The sequence below is a fragment of the Desmodus rotundus genome, chromosome 5 (genome assembly GCF_022682495.2).
Source record: "Desmodus rotundus isolate HL8 chromosome 5, HLdesRot8A.1, whole genome shotgun sequence".
Classification (NCBI taxonomy): domain Eukaryota; kingdom Metazoa; phylum Chordata; class Mammalia; order Chiroptera; family Phyllostomidae; genus Desmodus; species Desmodus rotundus.
The window spans coordinates 15,462,192-15,483,006 of NC_071391.1; the positions used below are offsets into that span (position 1 = coordinate 15,462,192).

General features: G+C 46.8%; 1 protein-coding gene across 2 annotated transcripts in view; it reads right to left on the reverse strand.

Annotated features, from left to right (window-relative positions):
- Window positions 1-20,815, reverse strand: part of EXT2 (exostosin glycosyltransferase 2) — a 127,902-nt gene that overhangs the window by 78,735 nt on the left and 28,352 nt on the right. For both annotated transcript variants that reach the window (XM_053923876.1, XM_053923875.1), the window contains exon 7: window positions 19,150-19,243. In XM_053923876.1, coding sequence (XP_053779851.1) covers window positions 19,150-19,243 — 94 coding nt within the window. The remainder of the gene's footprint in view (window positions 1-19,149; window positions 19,244-20,815) is intronic.

Genomic DNA, 20,815 nt, shown 5'->3' on the forward strand with positions numbered 1-20,815 from the left:
CCCAACACCCATCGCCTTCTTTTCTAATTCATGTGATGATTTTAACACAAAAGTCAGGACCTATGCTCTGCCCCCCTGAGATTTTATGGGGAGGGACTTACCCTCCCAGCTAAACTAAAAATTACTAGCCCCCGTTTCAGGACAAGGATTCCAGAACCTGGCCCGTCAGTACTACAGATTTAGGGCAGGCATTTCTGTGGCCCGCAGCCCCTCCGGACAAAGGCTCGAGGGTCTTGAAATCAGGAACGGGTTAAGGAGGAGAGCACTCTCGGGGTCACCCCTCACCTTTCCCAACAGCAGCAACAAAGCAGGACTGGACATGGCCTAACCACTGGGGCCTCTATTTTAAGCTGTGTTGCTGCGAGGGAACAGCTGAGAACCATTTCAAACGCAGCCACTGCCCAGTGCAAGATCTAACGTATCACACCTTAGTGAACATATTTTTGCTCCTCCCCTAGGATCTCACATAGAGCCCGGTGATTCTTGCTAGGAATTAATAGCTCCTAGGATTTAATCTCAATTTTATTTTTACCTCACCCCACATTCCCAGCCTTCTAAAAATATACTAGAATTCAGAATCCACAGATTGGTTGCTGTTGTTTTGTCTTGTTTAAAATAGTCTCTACCCAGTTGGCACATAGGAAATGAAAAGGAAAAAAAACACCTTAATATCAACAAACACAGTTATGAAACTGTATCACAGTAAATGGACTCTTTTCTTCTCATCCTTCTCAGAACTTTGAGAACTTGCTCAAAACCTTGCTCCTTGGCTGACTGCAGAGTACTCACTCCTCTATGTTTTTTTCAATTTAATTTTATTTTTTAGAGAGAGGAGAAGGGAGGGAGAAAGAGAGAGAGCATCCACATGAGAGAGAAACATTGATCGGTTGTCTCTCGCAAGCACCCCGACCAGGGCTGAACCTGCAACCCAGGCGTGTGCCCTGACTGGGAATCAAACCCGCGACCTTTCGCGACCTTTCGCTTTGTGGGATGATGCCCAACCAGCTGAGCCACACTGGGCTGAGCCACGCTGATAGGGGCAGTACTCACACCTTTAAATGTAACTCTCTCCACTCCTAGCTTTTTGTTAACCATCTCTTCCTTTGCCCCATTTTCCTGGCACTGCGATAGAGACGTTGCTACACAATCTCCCAGGCTGCGTCTCCCCAGCATGCTCCCAAGGATTTCCGAAGAACTCCCAGCATCAGCAGCAGGCTTATCTCAAATGAATGGTTGAATACACAACTTCCCCTTTGAATAGCTCAATTTCTAGGAGTTCTGGATCTCACTCTTGCATCCAAAACTGAGCCACTCAAAGGTTAGGAAAACAAGCAAGTACATGGACCAGCACCCAAACCCTATTCTGAAACAGCACTGGTGGGAAAATTTCCAAAGGCCCATATATAAGCACATTTCACCCAGAAGCAAGTATCTCCTTCTGCTCATCTCCGGTCTCAGTATTTGTATTTATGGGAAGTGATTAAAGAATTGACACGCGGCTGGTTGCATTTGGTTACCAGGGAAAATGGCTGCAGCACATGGCCCTCGGGCATCACAAAAACTGAGGGAGAGGTCTGAAAGATGACGTCCATGGCGACACTTTCTAATGGCAGAACAGTGTGCTTGCTTAGGTTCACAGAGTTTTAAATTAAACCTCGTGCTTTTTTCAAGGGTCAGTATGTACTTACAAGTTCACGTGGCATCAGATTACATGGTTGATTCCTACGAAGAGGGGAAAAGCCTGAGTTATCATCAGAGAAAGGCTACAGAAAGTGGGACACAGTGGGTCACAAAAGAATGGGGACCTCAGGCGATAGGATTTAGAGTGGGAGAAGTCTGCAGTTCAGCGGGAAATAGAAAGCAAAGGCATGGAGAAGCTGCCTGCAAACCATTATCAACACAGCAATGTTCCAGAAGGCTTATCTCAGTGTAAAAGGCAAGCGCCCTGGAGAAAGGGTGGTAACTGTGAGCAAGCTTAATGCTCACCATTCATTCTGCTTCCATCACCACCGCCATCACCACCTAACACTCCCTCCAGAGGAAGTAAGCTCCCTGCAGGCAGGGATTTTTGTCTTTTAACCAGCAAACCCCCAGCACTCAAAACAGTATCTAGGATAAAACAGGAGCTCTAAATATGTGTGGCTTAAACCAGACACTCAATATGTACCAGGCACTATTTTAAGCACGATTGCACCTACATTAACTTACTTACACCCCACAACCCAAGGACATTCACCCAATGTCACAGGTGAGAAAACGGAGCCCTGACAGGTCCCTGGGGGTTACTGCTCCGCTTTCCTCTAGACTTCCTGACTCACCTCGAGTACAACTGGAACGCGTGCTGAGCTGTGCCCACACAGCTCACGGAAGGAATTGACCAACGACTTCAAGATTCCTAACTCTCTATGGAGCTCAACTTCCCCAGAGGCCTCCCTTTCCCAGCCATAGTCCTATTATATGCTTTCAGCCAATTTTAGAGAGGCATTTAAACTCTGACCTAGCACAGTTGCAAGAACTGTTACACGCTTATCTTGAGTGACGTGGAAGAGCCCTCTGAGAAAAACTGTATAACCAAGAAGTTTCCTCAATAACGTTTAGGGTGTAGATGCCTAGACAACGAAATCCCCACTGTCACCCCTGACCTCTTTCATTGGTTATTATTAATACAATTAAGAGTTAGCCCTTAGTAGCAATTATAAAAACAAACACAATAAAATGGAGACATTTGAAGGCAAGTGATTTTTCCCAAATCACAGACTAAGAATCAGGGAAAGAACAGGATGGGCAGAGATGCACACGACCACCCCACCACGATTCCTCATGCCTGCTCTGGGCCCTGAGATGCGCCTTTTCCCGAGTTTGACTTCTGCTCACAATTCCCTTGAGAATTACCTCCTTTGGAGGGAGGCAGTCTCACATTGTCTGAGAAGTAGCTTCGCTGCTCAGATGAAAGAAACCACTTCATTAAAGATAAAGCACATCTCTTAGATCCAAAAACATACAATGTTAATTTCCCCAGTAATGGCAACAAATTTGCTATAGAAAGACAATATACACACAGTACAAGGGAAAAAAGTCAGTAAAATACAGATATCCTACCCTCATCCTAGGCTCAGCCCATTAGTACTTAACGCAGATGTGCCGGCTTGCTATTGAAGGAGAATGGTGGGAATAAACTCAGGTTTACTGATGGATCAATAGGGAAACCTTTTGGTCATAGGTTTTACAAAATATAGAAGCTTCTGTGTCTCAATATTCTAAAGAATTTGTGCTCTGGCTATTGGCCAAGGAGAATCCAATGTTCTAAAAACCAGACGCATGAAACAGTTAAGGCCACGATCTATCTTGACCAAGGAGACAAGGTTTCTGCCATTAAGAACAATAACAAAAGTGAAAAAAATTGCTCATTGGATTTCTTCTTCATTACAATCCACCACTAAATTACCAATCAAGCTGCCTGATTCCACGGGCCAGGTGGAGGCGCATGAGCTGGGGTGTGCGGTTGGTCCGATGATGTATTTATGGGAGTCAGCACCCGGCGGGCAGATATGGTTACAGGAGAAGTCAGTAACTTCCCTTTAGGAACAGAGACACATTCTTTGCAGAGAGCTACTTCCTTTACTACCCTCCATCCCTCCGGCTCCCAAATCAGCCGTCTGGAGTGACCAACTGAAGAATGAGGAATCACCTTCCTCACAGACAGGAGGTGTTCTGCATTGTTAAATCTTTTTTCAATTCTCAAACATTTTTAAAGTCCTGAAGTTCTCGATCTAGTGCATAATCTTATACTTTTAACCTTCTCTTTCTGTAATTAAAACGTGAATTGCGATATTCCAAATTTCAGTGAAAAAAAAAATCTCACCACGAAGAATCTTTCCACTGACACAGCAAAACAAAACAATATAAAAACTGAGCGTTTATGGGTCTTAATTAACTCTTTTCATAATAGACGTGTCATCCTGTTGTGATTAGGAGCCATGACACACGTGCTACCTCACTGAACGGTGTCCCAGGCAGTCACCTTGCAAATTCTGCGTGAGCCAGACAGGCCAGTCCTCGGCGATAAGATGTGCAGTGGAGTGAGGCGGGGCTTATAGCATTACTCTCCCCCCCCACCCCCCCACCTCTGGGACTCACATTGTCACTACCGCTCACACCTGGGAAGGAGCGGAGACTGGGGTTAAGGAAAAACACCTCAGAAGCAAATTCCACAGTAAAGAGCAAAACCCCTTGTATCTCAATTGAGCCACTAAATGACACCTGTTGACTCTGGTCCTTGTACCTTATACAGACATCGGTATGGGCTGAACTGTGTCCCCTCAAAATTGACATGTTGAAGCCCCAGCCCCTCGTTCCCCAGAATGGGACTGTATTTGCAGATGAGGCCTTTAAAAAGCTGATGACCGTATTTTGCCATGTATAATGTGCACTTTTTGCCCAAATTTTTGAGGGAAAAATAAGGATGCTCATTATACATGGGTAGTACTAATTCCGTATCTATACACGTTTTAAATTCTTTTATTTATGCGTATGCATTAAAAGTGTAATTCTAGAAAGTAATAACGACATCCATGTGCAAAATCATATCCTGGAATATGATCATCGGTTTTGTTTCTAAATATAAATAAAAAATTGAATTAAAAAATTAAAACGAAATATTTTTTTCATGAAAGTTTGGGCCAAAAACGTGGGTGCGCACTACACACGAGGAACTACAGTAAGTTAAAATGAAGTCGTTAGTGGGCCCCAACCCAACGGGATTGGTGTCCTTACCAAAGGACCCACAGAGAGGCACCAGGGCGGTGCTCATGCGCAGAGGGATGGCACGGAGGGAGAGAGGGCTCAGCAGCCGCCGACCCTGCTGACATTTGACACAGGACTTCCAGTCTCCAGAACTGTGAGAAAATACGTTCCTGTTGTTTAAGTCGCCCGGTCCCTGAGGCGTTGCGACAGCAGCCCTAGCAAACGAACACAGACGCGAGCAGACAGCCCACACCTCCCCCTTCAAGAGTGCCGGCTGCTTGAGAACAAGGACCAGGGCTTCTACAGTTCTGAATCCACACAGGGTCTTACCAAACGCGGGCACTCGGTAAACATCTTAGATAATTATACCAGCTCAAAAGGCACTCTAAATGACAATAGGGCTTTATAAATAAACTTCATACTTTTTTAATCACATGCTACAAATTCTTCCCAATTTCAAATTGGCCACTTGAGCCTTGTAACCTCAGGCCATCTCTGAACCTCTAACTTCCACTCTCCTCCTTTATAAAAACGAGAATAACAACTATCTCATCAGGTTTTCACGAGGAAGCTCCCGATACAGTACCGGACACGGGAGAAACGTTAGCTCTCCCCTTCCCTTCGCCAACTGGAAAACGTAAGCCCGTGACCACACTCAGGACCGCAGAACAAGGCCGTGGGAAAACTGGGCCTGGCTCTTCTGATGCCTGGATACCTGCTAAAAACTCAACCTTTGCTCCGAGGCAGAAAAAGACTCTGCCAGAGTGTCCTTTTGACAAAAGACTTTTCAGTAATATTCTATATGAATTCTAGAAAAGCAGAGGACCTCAAAGGAGATCACTTGCTCCTTTTCTAAGCTAAAGGCATCATGAGTAGAAGAGGCATGAGCTGCCAATATTCTTCAAATGAGAAGTTTAATTTCTTGCCAAAGAAGCTATATTGAAGTCATCCAACATCCGTGGGCCCCTGGATTTGCCTCTCAGTACTAAAGTGCTCACTCCGTTCCTCAGGCAGGAAGCCAAGCAGGCATGGGAGGGCAACCCATGATATGTCTATGTCTTCCTGCGAGATGCAACTTTTCCAGAAGAGAGAATGGAATCAAGAAGGCAGTGAAAAGCACAGCCTTCTAAGGGTTCTCTCTTACAAGCAGGGCTTGTCTGATCTGGGAAGCACTGGGTTCGAACAGGGAAGCCCCATACATTTTCACTATGTGACCTTTATAATTATACGTCCAGACACCAAAGATGACTATGATTTTCATGGTTTAGTCCTACATAAAAGAAAAATTCTTTCAAAATAGATGCGATGTGGGGCTAGCCAGAATAAAAACGGGCAAAGGAGCTTGAAGGTAGGGGAGAACTCTGGGAATACTTGCAGGGAATGCTCCGGTGTCGTGATCTCCCGTCCTATGGGAAACAAGAAGGAATCGAGGAGAAAAAAGGGGTAGCCCGAGTCATGTTCCTTGACATATGACAGGCAGCTCCTGAAACAGAAAGCCATAGGTTTTCAGTCTCAGGGGTATCACCTTCAAATATGTCAACGTTCGAAGGATGGATCAGTTTTCCCAACTGCTGACATCCTGCCGGGAGGAGAGGTCCCAGGCCAAACAGGGGCCTCTGCCTGGGAGCCTTTGAGGTGGCAGGAGCCATGAGGAGTTCAAAGACAAGGCCGGCCAGTGACTTGCACCTCCAAGAACCGGAGGGGTGAAAGGTTACTAAAGCAGGAGCCACTGACCAATAAAACTGTGTTTGGTCAAACCTTCTCAGCAAAGAGGCTAGAGACTGATGTCTGCTGTGTCCAGCATTCTGAGTTATCCCCGCCTCTGAGTCCCACTGTTCCCCAGGTCAGATTAGGGAGCTTCTTCGGTGATTAGCAGCTGACCAGCTCTCTCTCCTGGCTGGTTCCATGAAAGAGCTGGAAGGTGGACTGGAAACCTTTAATCAAGCTCTGTCATCAAAAATAAATAAATAAGAGCACAACTTGGGTCAACTTGTTGCAAAGGAATCTGCCTGGGGTGAGATTTCCCATGTTTGCTATGCTAAAACCAGGAGAAAGCAGGCCTCGGTTTGTTTGATCAGAGCAGACAAATCTAACACAAGCCTCATGGACCAGGCACACCCGAAAGGCCTGCCCCTTTCACTAAGATACACACACAAGCGCAACATGGGAGGGGACTGAGGAGACAGAGCGTGAAGGCTTCCTTCATCCCCAAAGCTGTCATCACGTCATGCCACGTTAGGGTGACGTTCTCTCCCCTCCTGTTTCCCACACAGTAACGATTCCAGAGAAAGCTAAGGAGATCCTCTTTGGCAGGTTGTTTATTTGGGGATGTGGATACTAACTCAGGTCACAGAGCCCTTTCCACTGTCCCCATACGCTCCCAGAAAAAGAAACTGGGAACAGCATGGGTGCAGTGCCGCTGACCAGAGGCACAGGCGTCCTCTACAAGCTGCTTGCTACTGGAAAGCTCCCTTCTCTGATTGTTACTAAGATGAGCTCTCTTGTTCATTCTAAGTAGAAACCCCGAGGTGTGTTCCCCAAATTGGGACTTTGAACAGATGGAGAGGCCTGAAAGAGCTTCGCCAGCTACCACAGTGGTTCTCAATTTTGCCCCACCCCCAGGACACACCCAGGGTAAGAGTGCCTCAGATCCATCAGGCAGGGACTCTGAAGAGAAACCCATGCCCCCATTCCCCAGCCCAGGAAGCATTTAAGAATCTGGGTGGCAGTAAGAGAGATGAATGAAGTTTGAAAATCCCCACAGGGAATTCTGATCCCTCCCTCCTCTCACAGTTAAAAACTGCCATGGTGCCCTGGCTGGTGTGGCTCAGTGGATTGAGTGCTGGACTGTGAAGCAAAGGGTCGCTAGTTCAATTCCCAGTCAGGGCACACGCCTGGGCTGTAGGCCAGGTCCCCAGTAGGGGATGAGTGAGAGGCAACCACACATTGATGTTTCTCTCCCTGTCTTTCTCTCTCCCTTCCTCTCTCTCTAAAAATAAATAAATAAAATCTTTAAAAAAACACCAAAAACGTGCTTTGGTAGCTGAGGAGACGGTTGTTGTTGGATTCTTCCTCTTGTAGAGTTTCCAATCTGCAAGTTATACCAAAAAGCTTTCCAAAACTTACGTTTGCTGTCGTGCCATATGTAAAGGCAGCTACAACTTGCCAGGCACAGAGGGGTGGGGGGATGCGGGTCTGTGGTTACTCTAAGGCAAAGGGAGTAGAGTCAGGCCCACTGCTCCCTCTGCACCGCACCACACCGCACCGCAATCCTCGAGTGTGTCACTCTGACCCTTCGGGCTGCCACCGGCCTCTGGGTCTTCTCATTCCCGTCAAATGCCAAAATGCATCACTGCAAGACCTCGCTAAAGTACAGGCGGCACATACAGGTCACCAAGACCTGGTCAAGTTAACCCGAAAGTTAAAAATACGTCAATACACAGATACTTCAAATACTTGACAGGAAAACACGTGCTCCTCTTAACAGAAAGCATTGGAATCCGAAAGATAACAAGTGACCAGCTCCCCTCCCATTAAATTCCTTAATCAAATGGGAAGTCCCTAGTTAAATACAACAAGTTAGCCTTTCGGTTATAAGGGGAGAGGTAACTGTGCCCTCAGAAGCGGTTTCTATGAAGCTACTTCTGTACTGATGCCAGTGTGGTTCGGTAGTAAAGACCTTTACGTGAAGATAAGTGAGTACATGAGGGTTGGCTTACGTTCTCAGAACAGCAGCACAAAACTGTAAGATTACGGTATTATAAAACTGAAAATCACACCATGACAAAAATATTTACGCGACTCCAAATTCTCTCAGTGTCCGCAGTGCTGAGGGAGACGGGATATGTAAATGCACACACAATGATGATATATTAACATTAACAGGACAGGCACAACTCCCATGGATTAGTTTAATCCTTAATGAAGACTTGAAAACAATGAGTTCTTTAACAAACACATCAGCACTTGACAATTTACTAGTTATTACTTTGTAAAAAAACCTAGATATTTTTCTGAGTAGGTACGGAATGAATTCACAACGCCTGCAATGAGTAACTATTTCTCAGAAATAGGACTTCATAAATAGTCCCATCCCATGGGAAAGCAGCCCCCAAAGAGGCAGACAATTCTTACACAGGCTGCAAATGAATATTTAGCACTTTTATTCCCGAGGCCATTTTTTGAAGCAGTGACCCAGCATGGGGACTCATTACGAGGGTCTGAGCCGGGGCTGACTACGGAGCCGCTCTCCAACCTACCCAGCGCCCAAAGGGGAAACCAGGGCCCTTCCACCCTGCCCGGCCCTCTGAAGGGCTATGTAACGAAGAGTCATCATAATCACATACTGAGAACTTCCAAGGTATTTGTGAGACATTTTAATCCTTTGTTAAAATTATACCATAAGCAACAGCACCCAGTTCACAGAACTTCTTAACTAATTACAGGATATCAATTTACTCCCCAGAAATGTATGAAAAAGTAGTTCTATGGCTTTGGAGTCTGCGGCATTTTATTTTGTTTTATTGCTCGTTTGGTTTTTATACATAATTACCTTCCCCACAGGAGCTACAGGAGTAATAAAACAAAGCAGGATTTTTTATTGTTTGCTCAATGAACATCATCGATCCTAGATCAACAGCTCTATAATTTCACTAACGTACTACAAAAATTCCTTGCTTTTTGTCTCAACCTCAAGTTAAATGGCTATTTTAAATTGAACACACTTGCAAAACTGCTCATGTCCAAAACTATTAGAAAAAGGAAAAATAACGGGTTTGTGCCAAAAGGGTAGAGAGCAGTTAAAAATATACACGCACTGGATTTTGCTTATCTCTACCACTCTCTTCCTAAAAGCTTTAGTTAGGAGAGAAAGGGCAGGCGGCTCTGAAGTCCATCGGAAGGCACACCCCACCCACCCGGCCCCTCTGGAAAACCAGGCTGAGAGCTGGGAGGGGGCCGGTGAGGACGCACTCTTTGAAATGCCTGGAAAAACATTCTGGTCAGGAGGTGCCAGAGATTTTGAAGCTCCCATCAAGCTGCTGGCCTAGATCCAGGTAATGGTTTTTCCTTCCCCTCAGCTGTCTGCTGCGAGAGTTTTCCAGCAAAGAAAGAAAGGAAAAGCGGTAGAGGAGAGGGAGAGGCAGCATCCAGTCCCCTTCTCTGTCACTGAGGGGCAGAAAGGGCCGAGCGCCGCAGGCTGACATTTACAGGGGCCTGGTGTCGCCAAAGAGCACTCTGGGAGGGTTACTGCGGGCGAGCACTCCGGCCTGAAAGGGACAGCGAGGCAGACTGATGAAAGTCCCTTTAAAGCCGATCACGGCGATCCTGTGGACACAGAGACAGCAAGCCGCAGCTGACAGAGACATGCGAGCAGAGGTCTAGCCAGTCAGACAGTCTTTAGGAAACAAAATACATTGTAAACCTGGCTCCCCTGACTCTTCAGAGCTGCCTGGCTCACTTGCTGAAGCTTGAAAACACAAACTGTCAACAGAATGGCATTTCTAATCAGGGGATAAAAATAAAAGCCCTCGCAAAATCCCCCCTCGCCTAACCCTTGGCGCCCTGCCCCTACCAACCAAGAGAAATTTACCCCACCGACGGCGAAGTTCCGGACCTGCAAAGGTTAATTATCTTGCTAGTCTTTTACCTCCAATCACAGCTGCACCAACCAATCCCTTCTGCCTGGCATTTTTCTTCAATTTTAATATCAGAAGTTTCACACGCCTGCCTGAGCTCCTGGACTCGGCAGAAAGGCCCATATAGCTGTCAGCAAACTGATAAGAACTTTAAAATTACTCCACAGGGCCTCTTTAAAAAGAAGAGCCAAGGAGCCCATAAAGAAAGAGGGCAGGGGCCACGGAGACCAGCACTCACACTGTTTTAACGTGGCATTAAAATGAGCTGCAGATTTATGGCTGGGTTTTAGCCCCTGGCCCAAATCATCTGGGATGAAGCGCTTGTCTCTGCTCTCCAACGGGATTTCAAATATGGGCTGGAGCTGGCCAGAAAGGAGCGGGGGAAGGGAGGCAGAGGTAGCAGGAAGAGGAGAGGGAAAGGGAAGAAGCAGAGAGTAGTACCAGGAGAGTCATACACAAGAGCTCATTCTCCACTCAGTAGGGCGCGACCACCAGCTAGTTCTAAAAAATAATCTGACTGGTCCTCTTGAACCCACATAAAAATTTCCTTTATTTTTAGTTCATACCCAATAAACTCCGATTCCTCAACTGTTCACCACCCAAATGTCAATTCTGGTTTTAACTTTTCTCTGTAAGTTTCTTTCTTTTAGTTTTTTAATGCAAAAATATGAGTAAAATCATGATTTTGGCAGAGAACACACTAGAAGAGGGAAAAAAGACAATATAACTTTTTTTTTTTCTTACTGGAAAGGGGAAAAAGTGACAGTACTTTATCTAAAGGTGCCAATGAATTTAAGGCCAGCTAGAAAACCACAGATTTTAATAAGCCATTCTGACCCTCACAGAAAAACAGAGAGGGGAACCTCTTTCCATGTCAAGATGTAGAAAGTATACCAGAAGCCACAGGAATAAATTTTGTTTCCAGTTTCCAAGCCCAGAAGCAAATGCATAATGCATCCGTGTTGGTAATTCACTGTGGTTCCTGAAGACCAAGCTCCATACCAGGAGGCTCCTTCCAACATTCAAACACAGACGCAGGCGGAGCTCTGCCAACTCACTGGCAGCAGGAAGCAGACAGAGCAGAATCTCGGTGCTGTAAGTCAGTGACTTCACCGACCCATACAGGGGCTCCCCACTATTATTAGTCCCAGCTCTGAGTTAAGAAGAACTGAAGCTTGGAAAAGTCAGGTAACTTGCCCCAAGTCACAAAGTTGGTAGACAGAGAGCAACGCTAAGGATACAAACTCAAGTTTCTGCAACTGAGAAGCTCATCGTGGGCTTTCCACTACCAACATTTTCCAATTTTTTGGACGAGGGCCCACACTAGGAAACACACAAACACATTTTATACTGCAACTCGCCGCACATACACGTACATAACCAAAGCAAAGTTCTCAGGAAATATTCACCCTTACTGTGCAATATGGTGGCATTTTCCATTCCAGTATATTTCATTTTTAAAAAATCAAATGCTAGTTATGAACCACTGACCTAACCTCACGAGCAGCTACCGAACCATGGCCCTCAGTTTGGAAAGTACAGCGGTGACAATGCGAAAAAAGAAGCCATCAGATGGGAGGCAGGAAACCTGGGTCCCAGCTGGGCTCAGCTTGGGCCCTGACAGCTCACAATGGCTTGGGCTCCGGGGCTTACTTGCGATTTGTCAAATATGGGGAAAGGGCTGAATATTTTCTCAGGTCCCTTTCAGCTCTTTGATTTTTTTCTAAATCTCCTTAATTGATACTGCTTTCCCCTTTCATCACACATCTTTACATTACACTTCCCTTGTCATCTACTATCCTTTCCTTCTAATTCTCCACAGAGTTCTCTGCTGGCGTCCAAAGTCCCCACCCCCATCTGCTGCATCTCACCCACCGAGCCCTTCTCACAGAAGTCAGGCTCCCTGAGGTCCATGTGCTCACGGAGCATCACCCTCTCTTCTGAGACCACCCAGTCCTGAAGACCCCTTTCACCTCCGGATGCATTCCTGACACCCCTCGCCCCCCACAGCTACCTGCACAGCACTTCTGACCTTTCGATCTGAGTGTTACTGGACGTACTGGCCCCAGCACTCTCGAGGGGTTTCTTAGAGACAGGATCCCCTCTTTTCAAACTCCCTCACCATGTCTGTTCAGCTGGGAACAAAGCAGGTGCTTAATACATATTTGATTGGTTTGCATTATGAAATTAAGGACTCTAACTTTCTTAACTTTAGAGAATTTTTAGGTGGGCTGCACTAGGAAAAGTCACAAAGACAATTAAAGTGGTATCACAATGAGATGCGTGAGCCTTCACAGACGAGGCTCCACACTGCTCTCTCGTGCTTGCCCACGGACAAGGGGCGCCAGGGCTGCCAAGGAAAGCAGCTCCGTGGCCCCTCCATCTGCACTGTGAGGACTGAAATCTCAGAAGCTACACAAAATAACTGCAAATCAGCCCAAACCTTAAAGACAAGAAAATTTATTTACAGGCCCTAGAGCACTATAAATTTAAGCTGTTCTATTAAAATGCTTTTCTTGGCTTCCCATCAGATACTTGGCAAAAGTCTTTTTCCAATAGGTTCTTAATACTAAAGTTGGAAAAAAAAAGTTAAAACACATAAAAATGCTCTTCCTTAAGAGTTCCAGTTAAATAAGTCCTTATTTTATCCTGCTTTAAACGACAGCCAATACATTGGCCAGTCCCCTTCACAATATGGGTTTATACATTCAGGAGAACTCAAACACGGAGTATAGAGTGCTTTTGAAAAATATCGTGAAGTTCCAAATATCCCACAAAGTGATTACACTTATCCCCAAGGCTCTCCCACTGGCCAAGGAGCTGGGCTGTGGATCAGAACCAGGGTTGCCTGTTTCACAGAAAGAACTCCAGGGAGCAGGTCAGTGTGTTTTATTTAAGGGTGAGCAATCCAATACCCTTGTTTAGGGCAAGTACGAAAGCACGAGATTGGGAAACACAACTTGGAGTGGCAGGTTGGGACTGGAGTGGCAGGGAGGACAGGAGGCAGGAATCTTAGGCGTTTTTTAAAAACCTTGAGAGTTCAGTTTACGTATAAAAAAAATTTTCAATTTCACAGCCAGGGGGAAAAGAATGACAGGCGTTACAATATTGATTCTGGAAATCAGAAGTGAAATCTCTTCCACAGTCTTTTATATTTCCAGGGATGTGTCCAATCTAAATGTCTCAAGTAATCACTTTTTAAAGACTATCTAATAAGCAGTTAGCCTGAATTATTGGGAAGTTCATTCGGATCTGTAGCCTCAGTCCACACCCTACAGTGATCTGAATAATGTTGGGGGCGACAAAATAGATTGTGCTCCCTGTCTGTCCCTCACTCACGTACTGCGCAGTCTTAGGAGGATTACCTTGTGTCTCTTTACCCTCAGTTTCTTCACAGTAAAACTTTATCTTACTCAGCCAACTGCCTATCTGACCACTCTGTCCAAAGAGTCTGCTTTGTAAACTGGTGCGTGCTTGGCAGGGGGATGTAAATGGGCCCCAGCATAGGGAACCCTCAGAGAATACATCCGTCTGGGCTGCTGAGGTTTCTAGACATCTGAGGATTTACACCTTTTAAGTGAATCACAAAAATACTTTTTAAAAATAAGAACAAACATTTTAGATAGAAAAATTTATAGAATACATGAGCCAATATTTTTATTCATATATATGTGTATACACACACACACACACTAACAATTTAAACCTTTGCCTAAAGATTCAAAGGCCTCACAAGGAATAGCAATTTCTGTATTTCCTCCACTTTAAGAAACTCTACTTATATATTCAGTGTTCAAATTGAGGGTAAGACCCATTTGGGTCAGAAATCCAAAATATGAAAAACAAGCATGTACCTCTCTGAATCAGGGCCTCCACCTTCTTACCACAACACAGCCAGCACACAGCGGGCGGGACGCCTGCAGAGCTGTCTGCCACGCAGCCAGTGCACTGGGAGATCTGTTTTTAAAATAACTTTTATACCTTCTCAAGGTGTGCCAGGCTGGCAGATGAGTCATCTCAGAGACCCTTAAATTTGTGACTTCCAAACTACTGTGGTTATGGAAACTGGAGGAGTCAGTGCGCTGAAATTGTGTACGGATAAGAGAAAAGGAGGGCCTCGTGTCAGGGACTCTCCTGGGAGTGAGGGGCGGGAGCGCCGGTGCACACAGGCTTCGCTGCTCCGAGGTCCCTGCGGCCCTTCCCCACCCCACCACAGCAAGGCCCAGCTACCGTCCAGTGGGTGACGCTGCCACACGCCTGGGGCTTTATTTCCTTAAACAGAAGCATTTTGCCCTTTCCCATTTCAGCCCATTATATCTCCAAGTGCACCTCTACAGCCCAAATATTTGCTATGCTTGGTAGGGAAATAGGAAGGCAAACTGAGATAAGTCAGTGCAGGAGACTAAAGAGGAACTGCTATTTTAACTTGCCCAAGCGTTAAAGGTGAGAAAGAAAAGAAGATGCTGGATGTTTCTGCCACCTCAAAGGCTCCCGGTCCATTGAGTACAAAGAAGAGTTCAAAGGCAAGGCAGGCTCCTGACTTCCACCTCCTAGTGTGGCTGAGGTTAGAGGTCACTGCTGGTGGAGCCACTGACAAATAAAACAATGTTTGGAAACTCCACTCAATAGATAAACTGGGGATCCATTTACACCTTCCCCCCTACCCACACAAACATTTCTAACTATACGGCCTAGGGTCCACCCAGCCTTCCAATGTCCTAGATTGCTTTCTTTTCCGTTGTGATAAGGGAGACTGGGGATGTGCATGTTCTATGTGACCGAAGAAAAACACTCAGTTGCGTACTTCTTCCTGCCTTCAGTTGTGAGGATGGTCGATGGGATTCTCCATCTTCAAGGCCTCCCACGAATGCTACCTCCCGATAAATCAATCCCCGTCCCACACCTTCTTCCTTCCCCTTCAGACCCCTAATGTACTTTGAAAAATCTGCACCATCTTCTCAACTTTCTTTGTACTTAGACCCATGTGTCCACAAGATGACTGCTAGGCCTTTGTGAGTGAGGATCACGAATTTCTTATCGTCTCCCATCATCTTCCCTTGGGGGAAAAACGCTTAATTAGGGCTTCACTAAATTAATCAACTAGTCCATTTAGCTCACAGGACATTAAAAGGCTGACTGATACTGTTCTAACTATTATCTACTACTAATTGAAGGAACTGGCTTTTAACTTACCCCCACACAAACACACACTCTAAGCCGCCCGTAGCTCTCCCAGCGCCATATATGCCAGCCAGCCCTCCTCGTTGTTTCCCTGCAGGAGTAGAGAGCTGAGCCACAGCTTGTAGTTTTCCTCAAAAATCTGAGCCTAACTACGGCTCCTGCTTACTTTAGGCTCTAGCCCTGCAGTTAACGTTATGGCTGCTTCGCTGTCCCATCTCAGGTCGAAAGGAAACTGTCACTTCTTGTTGGGTGAATGTGTGTCTGCCTGGGCGCACCCTAATTCCCGAGTCACGGTAAGGGCGCTGACCACTGTATGCATCGGTGAGAGTGCAGCCTTTCTGGTCCTGAAGTCTAAGCTGCAAAATGTTGCTGCCACACTTTCATTGTCAAGATCCTACCCCAGATTTGGGGGGTCAGTTTGGAAACTTTAGCTCTACTCCATCTAGCAAGAGCAAAATCCTGTGCTGAGCACTCTTCCTTCTTCATCTGCAAGAATTAGTCCCCAGAGGGAGTGGCCATGAGGACAAACTCGAGTGAAACGCCAGAGCAGCTCCTGCGTTTAGGATTTAGGATTTCCTGGAGACACCGAAACAGTCAGCAGGAAAATGGGTCACTTAAAAGGGGATGGAGACCTCTGCTGGCTACAACTGTGCAGGCAGCCCCGTAGGCTAGTTCCGAGTTGCTCAGCAGGAAAATCACTGTCCCTCCGTTGCAAGTCGCTCTGCCACGCCAACCAGGGGCTCCAGGGTGCCCACTGCTGGTGCAGGAGGTGTTTCCCTAAAAGTTTATGCCTGTCTTCCAAAAAGTTCCAAATCTGCCCTCCCCAAAGAGAATTCACGAAGGTGTGAAAACTTTCCAGAACAAGGTGTATGCTATTTTTTCAGTTACTCCTGCCAAGGTCAGGTTAAACCGAGGGATGGTAAACAGAGGGCAAAATGTCCGACGTAATCTGGAAAGGGCCCTACAGAACAAAAGGACTCTCTCTAGTCTTAGAGAGATGAGACCTTAACTATCAATAGAACAGTGGTTCTCAATCAAAGCAATTTTGTCCTGCAGGGGCATTCGGCCATGACCAGAGACATTGCTGGTGTCACGACTCAGGATGAGAGTGTGCTGGCACCTAGTAGCTGCGCCCAGTCACTCTTCATACCTGTCCTGGAATCACTTCAACCAGACGCTCTCACCTGTGGCTGAGATCAGTCCAGTAGACATCTGGGGTTGGGAGAGGAGAGGAGGTCACTTTTGGAACAGAGAACACTCGGAGAAAGGGAAGCAAGCTCAATGAAGCACCGCAGTGGAGGGCATCAGAAGGTCTGCGTGTAGCACGGAGAAAAGGGGCATCGGGAAGCAGAGGAGGACCTAGAAAGGGAGGCAGGAGGCGCCACGACTCGCCTCCTTTGCAGGCTGACAGAGCGCAGGGTGTTCACCACCAGAGGGGGTAACTGGCCCTAATGACTAGAGGCGTCCAGGAGAAGAGATGACCGTCATTATCAATGCTGTCGAGGAGAGTAATGGTCTCGCTAAGGACGAGAGTTTCAGAGTTTTCAAACAGCTGAATGGAAAATGAGAAATGACCTGGCCACCCTCATTTCATAAACAAGGACATGAAAGCCCAGGGAACCTTGGTGACTTGTCACAGTCACACGATCCACAGGGACAGAGCCAGGGCACAAACCCAAGTCTTTTGACTCCAAGTATATCTCTCTGAACCCAAATAACCTAAAAGTACACTGTTTTCAATGGCATTTATTCGCCCCTTCTCAGTGGCTCTGTGATGCTGAGTCGCCTCTGAGAACGACCCGCCATGCTGGTCTCAGACCTGTGGTTCCCACGCCACGCTCCTACGGAACAACGGCATTCTGTAAGTTAGCCCAGGCCAAATTCTGCTCCAAAACCCAAATGGTTCTCGCCCTACTTGAAGGTGGAGGGTTTTTCTCGGCTTTTTTTTTTTTTTCCAGACTACAGTCTAATAAACAGAACGTACCTGATTTAGCAGACAATTCTCTATTTAGTTACATCAGAAAATCAAGAAGCCATAAAAACACAAAGAGCACAAACGTCAGGACTCCTCACATAGCCTCTGCTTCTGCACACGTTGCCAGAACCACAGGTTTAGGTCAAGATTCGAGGGATCTCTAGACTGATTTTCTGATTCCCTAAAATTCAGAGGAGGTCATGAGTTACGTGACAACTGGGGAGCCCTGAAACTTAAAATGAACACGAGTATGCTGTGAAAAAACTACAGGGAGGCTAAAACCAATCTGCGGTTTGTTTTCAAAGCAGAATGCCCAACTGTTTTACAGATCTGAGGTCCAGCGAAGGCAAATCCTTGGCCTGCAGAGTTAGCAGCCAGCCGATCCGGCATTCAGTACAGGCAGGCCGAGATGAGAACCTAAGGCTTCACTGTTGTGCACGCGACCCTCTCTTTGGTTTAAGAAGCTTGGTCAGAATAAAGAAGGTGGCCCGAGCATACCCACTAACTTCCACTCCTTTCTAAAACCCAAAATGATAATCAAGGCAATTTTTAAAAATTTAGGCATAACTGCTCCAAGGTAAAGAGAATGACAGATGAGGTAACAGCAACAGAATGTGGAAGCTGAAAGACAGAAGAGGTGGCTGACTCTTCAGGCCCATGAGCACTGCATCCTAATAGTTGAGAAAACCCAAGTTCCCCTGCAGAACCCCAAGTGGGGAGAGGCGGGGCTAAAGGCAGGAGGATGACATGAACGTATTTAAGAAGCTGTCAGAAGCCCAGATCCCCGCCCCAATCCACACAGCCAGGGGACGGCCCTGCCCTCAGCCGGAGGGAGGCCTGAGAGTTCTGTGGACCAGGGTAAATGCAGGCTCTCTGCCTGCGGGTGGGGGTGCCAAAACGAAAACGGGATGCGTGGCACAGCTCCATACTCAATGCTGAGAACCCTCGAACCTTTCCTCCTGCCCGTCTCCTGCATGGACAATTTTGATCAAAATAAAAACTGTTGAAATCCATATAAAAAAATAAGCACAGTACCAACATCAGGATAATCTTTTTAGTTTTTTAAAACTTCCTTGACATTTAAGCCCAACTAAATTTTTTTCAGGAGAAGGGGAAGCAGGCCTAAACGGGATGCCCACCAGAGTGCTTTCGACAGCAGAGAGCAGCCCAGGGAAGGGGCGCCGGAACGTGGAAGAGAGAGTGGGGAGGGAGGCAGGAGCATCGAAGTGGTGGAGGGAAAGAAACGGGGAACCTGGGCCAGCTTAGACAACAACATTCTCGGGGTTAACAGTTCCTCAGAAGCATCACCCAGAAATGCTCCAGCCTCTATGACTTCCCGGTCACTACAACGAACACCTGCTGTGAAGCCAACCTTCCGAAGAGGCTCGGCTTTGCTCTGGAACACACAGCTATGGTGTCACCCCAAAATCACAGCGGGCTTCCCTCAGAAAGTGTCTGTAAACCCGATAGTTATTATAGCAAACCTGGGTGATGTAGAGGAGGAGACAGACCCCACTTGCGCAATCAAGCTGCCGTGGCTCTGTACCCAAGCAGTCAAGGCCACCCCTTCACGTCGCCCTGTCACCTCCCCAGCAGAGCTGCTGGGCCTCTTACCTGTCTCTGCATTTCTCCAATCTGTCTTTGGGGGATGCTCTGCAAAATGCCGTATACATCTGACATCTTTTCTTCCGGCACAACCACGGATGCTCTGGAGACAACAGCGGGACAATTCATGTCGGTACAGCCCTTCTCACAGAGCACCTTCCTCCACACACATCACCTTGTTTAATTCTTACAAGCAGAAACGAGAAACCTCTTTCGCTCCCCCCAACCCCTTCTTCCTGGTGAGCGGTCCCTGTTCCTCCCGCTGACCTTCTCAAAGGTCCATTTTCGCCCCTCCTCTTGCTGCTGCATTTGTCCTCCCTCGTCCGGAACTGAAGAGCATGATGGGAGAGGAGAGCCAGCAGGATCTGCTCACAGATTAGATACGCTGGCTAAGGGAGAGGGAGGGCTCAACGATGACTTGTCCTACGTGGCATTTAGCAGAGTTTGTCATTATACTTGCATAAATTAATTTATTAAAATCTGAAGCCCCCTCCCCACCCTAGACTAGTCCATTGGGATGGAAACCACGCCTAGTCCCACTCACCAGCATATCCTGAGCATCTGGTACACTGCTGAGCGCACACAGTTAGCACTTAACAAATATTTGTTAATGAATACATGATTTCGACTGTACAGATGGGAAAACTGAAGCTCAACAAAGATTAAACGATTTGCCAAGATCACAAAGCTAGCCAGTAATAGAGCTGGTAATCTGAACGCAGGCCTTCTGATGGCAAATCCAGAGCCCTTCCACCACTTCTCCATAATTCGACTACCCAAGCAGACGTAGCTTCTCACAGAAATATCTTTTCCCAGTCGGCTCAGGGTCACCGCCTCTGTACAGCCCTCACCATCTCTACACCAGCAGCAGTACATGTCTCTTTCTCACTCCACTCCGAGCTCTCCACCCCACGAGGGCTGCTTGTGGTACCAAATACCACAGTATTTGGTAATTACTGGTTTACTTGTCTATCGTCCACCACCAGAGCATGAGCTCTTTGGAGGTAAGGTTTGCCCTTGATCATCCTTGAATCCCCATACCTAACACAGTGCCTGGCAAATAAAAGGCACTCAGAGTTTTCACGGATGTATAAATGGCTGAATGGCTCGTCCCCTCTCTAAGATATAAAGAATTGCACACTCTCCTCTCCCAGTGGGCTCCCTTCTCTATTCCGGGTCTCCATCACCCCCGTGCATGCATCTGTTGTAGCACTTAACACACAGTATTATAACCGGTTTGTCTTCCTCGCTAGGCTCTAACCTCCTTGATAGCAGAGACTACCTTATTCACAGTAGGCTTTCCAATAAAGGTGAGATGAGTGACTGAATACACATGCAAATGAATGCTACTTAAATTACTCAGTATGTGGAGTGACCAGACTAGGATAAAAATATCAAAAAAAACCTGGGAGAAGAGAAAGCAATTAAGCACCGAAGACCACATCAAGCCTGAGCAGTATACACAAAAGGAACGAATTTTCAATACTCTTCAACCCCCAAGTCCTCGGGAAGTGAAATAACCCGAGACTCGCAGGCTTTTCTGTGGATTACGGCGCTGACGGCCGTAACCAGCAGAACCCCGTCTGTCCAGCTGTGCGAGGGAGCGTTGCTAAGCTTCCGGCCACGTGGAGGCACTCCTCCTCCTCCGCCAGCGAGTCACAGCAGGCCAATTCAG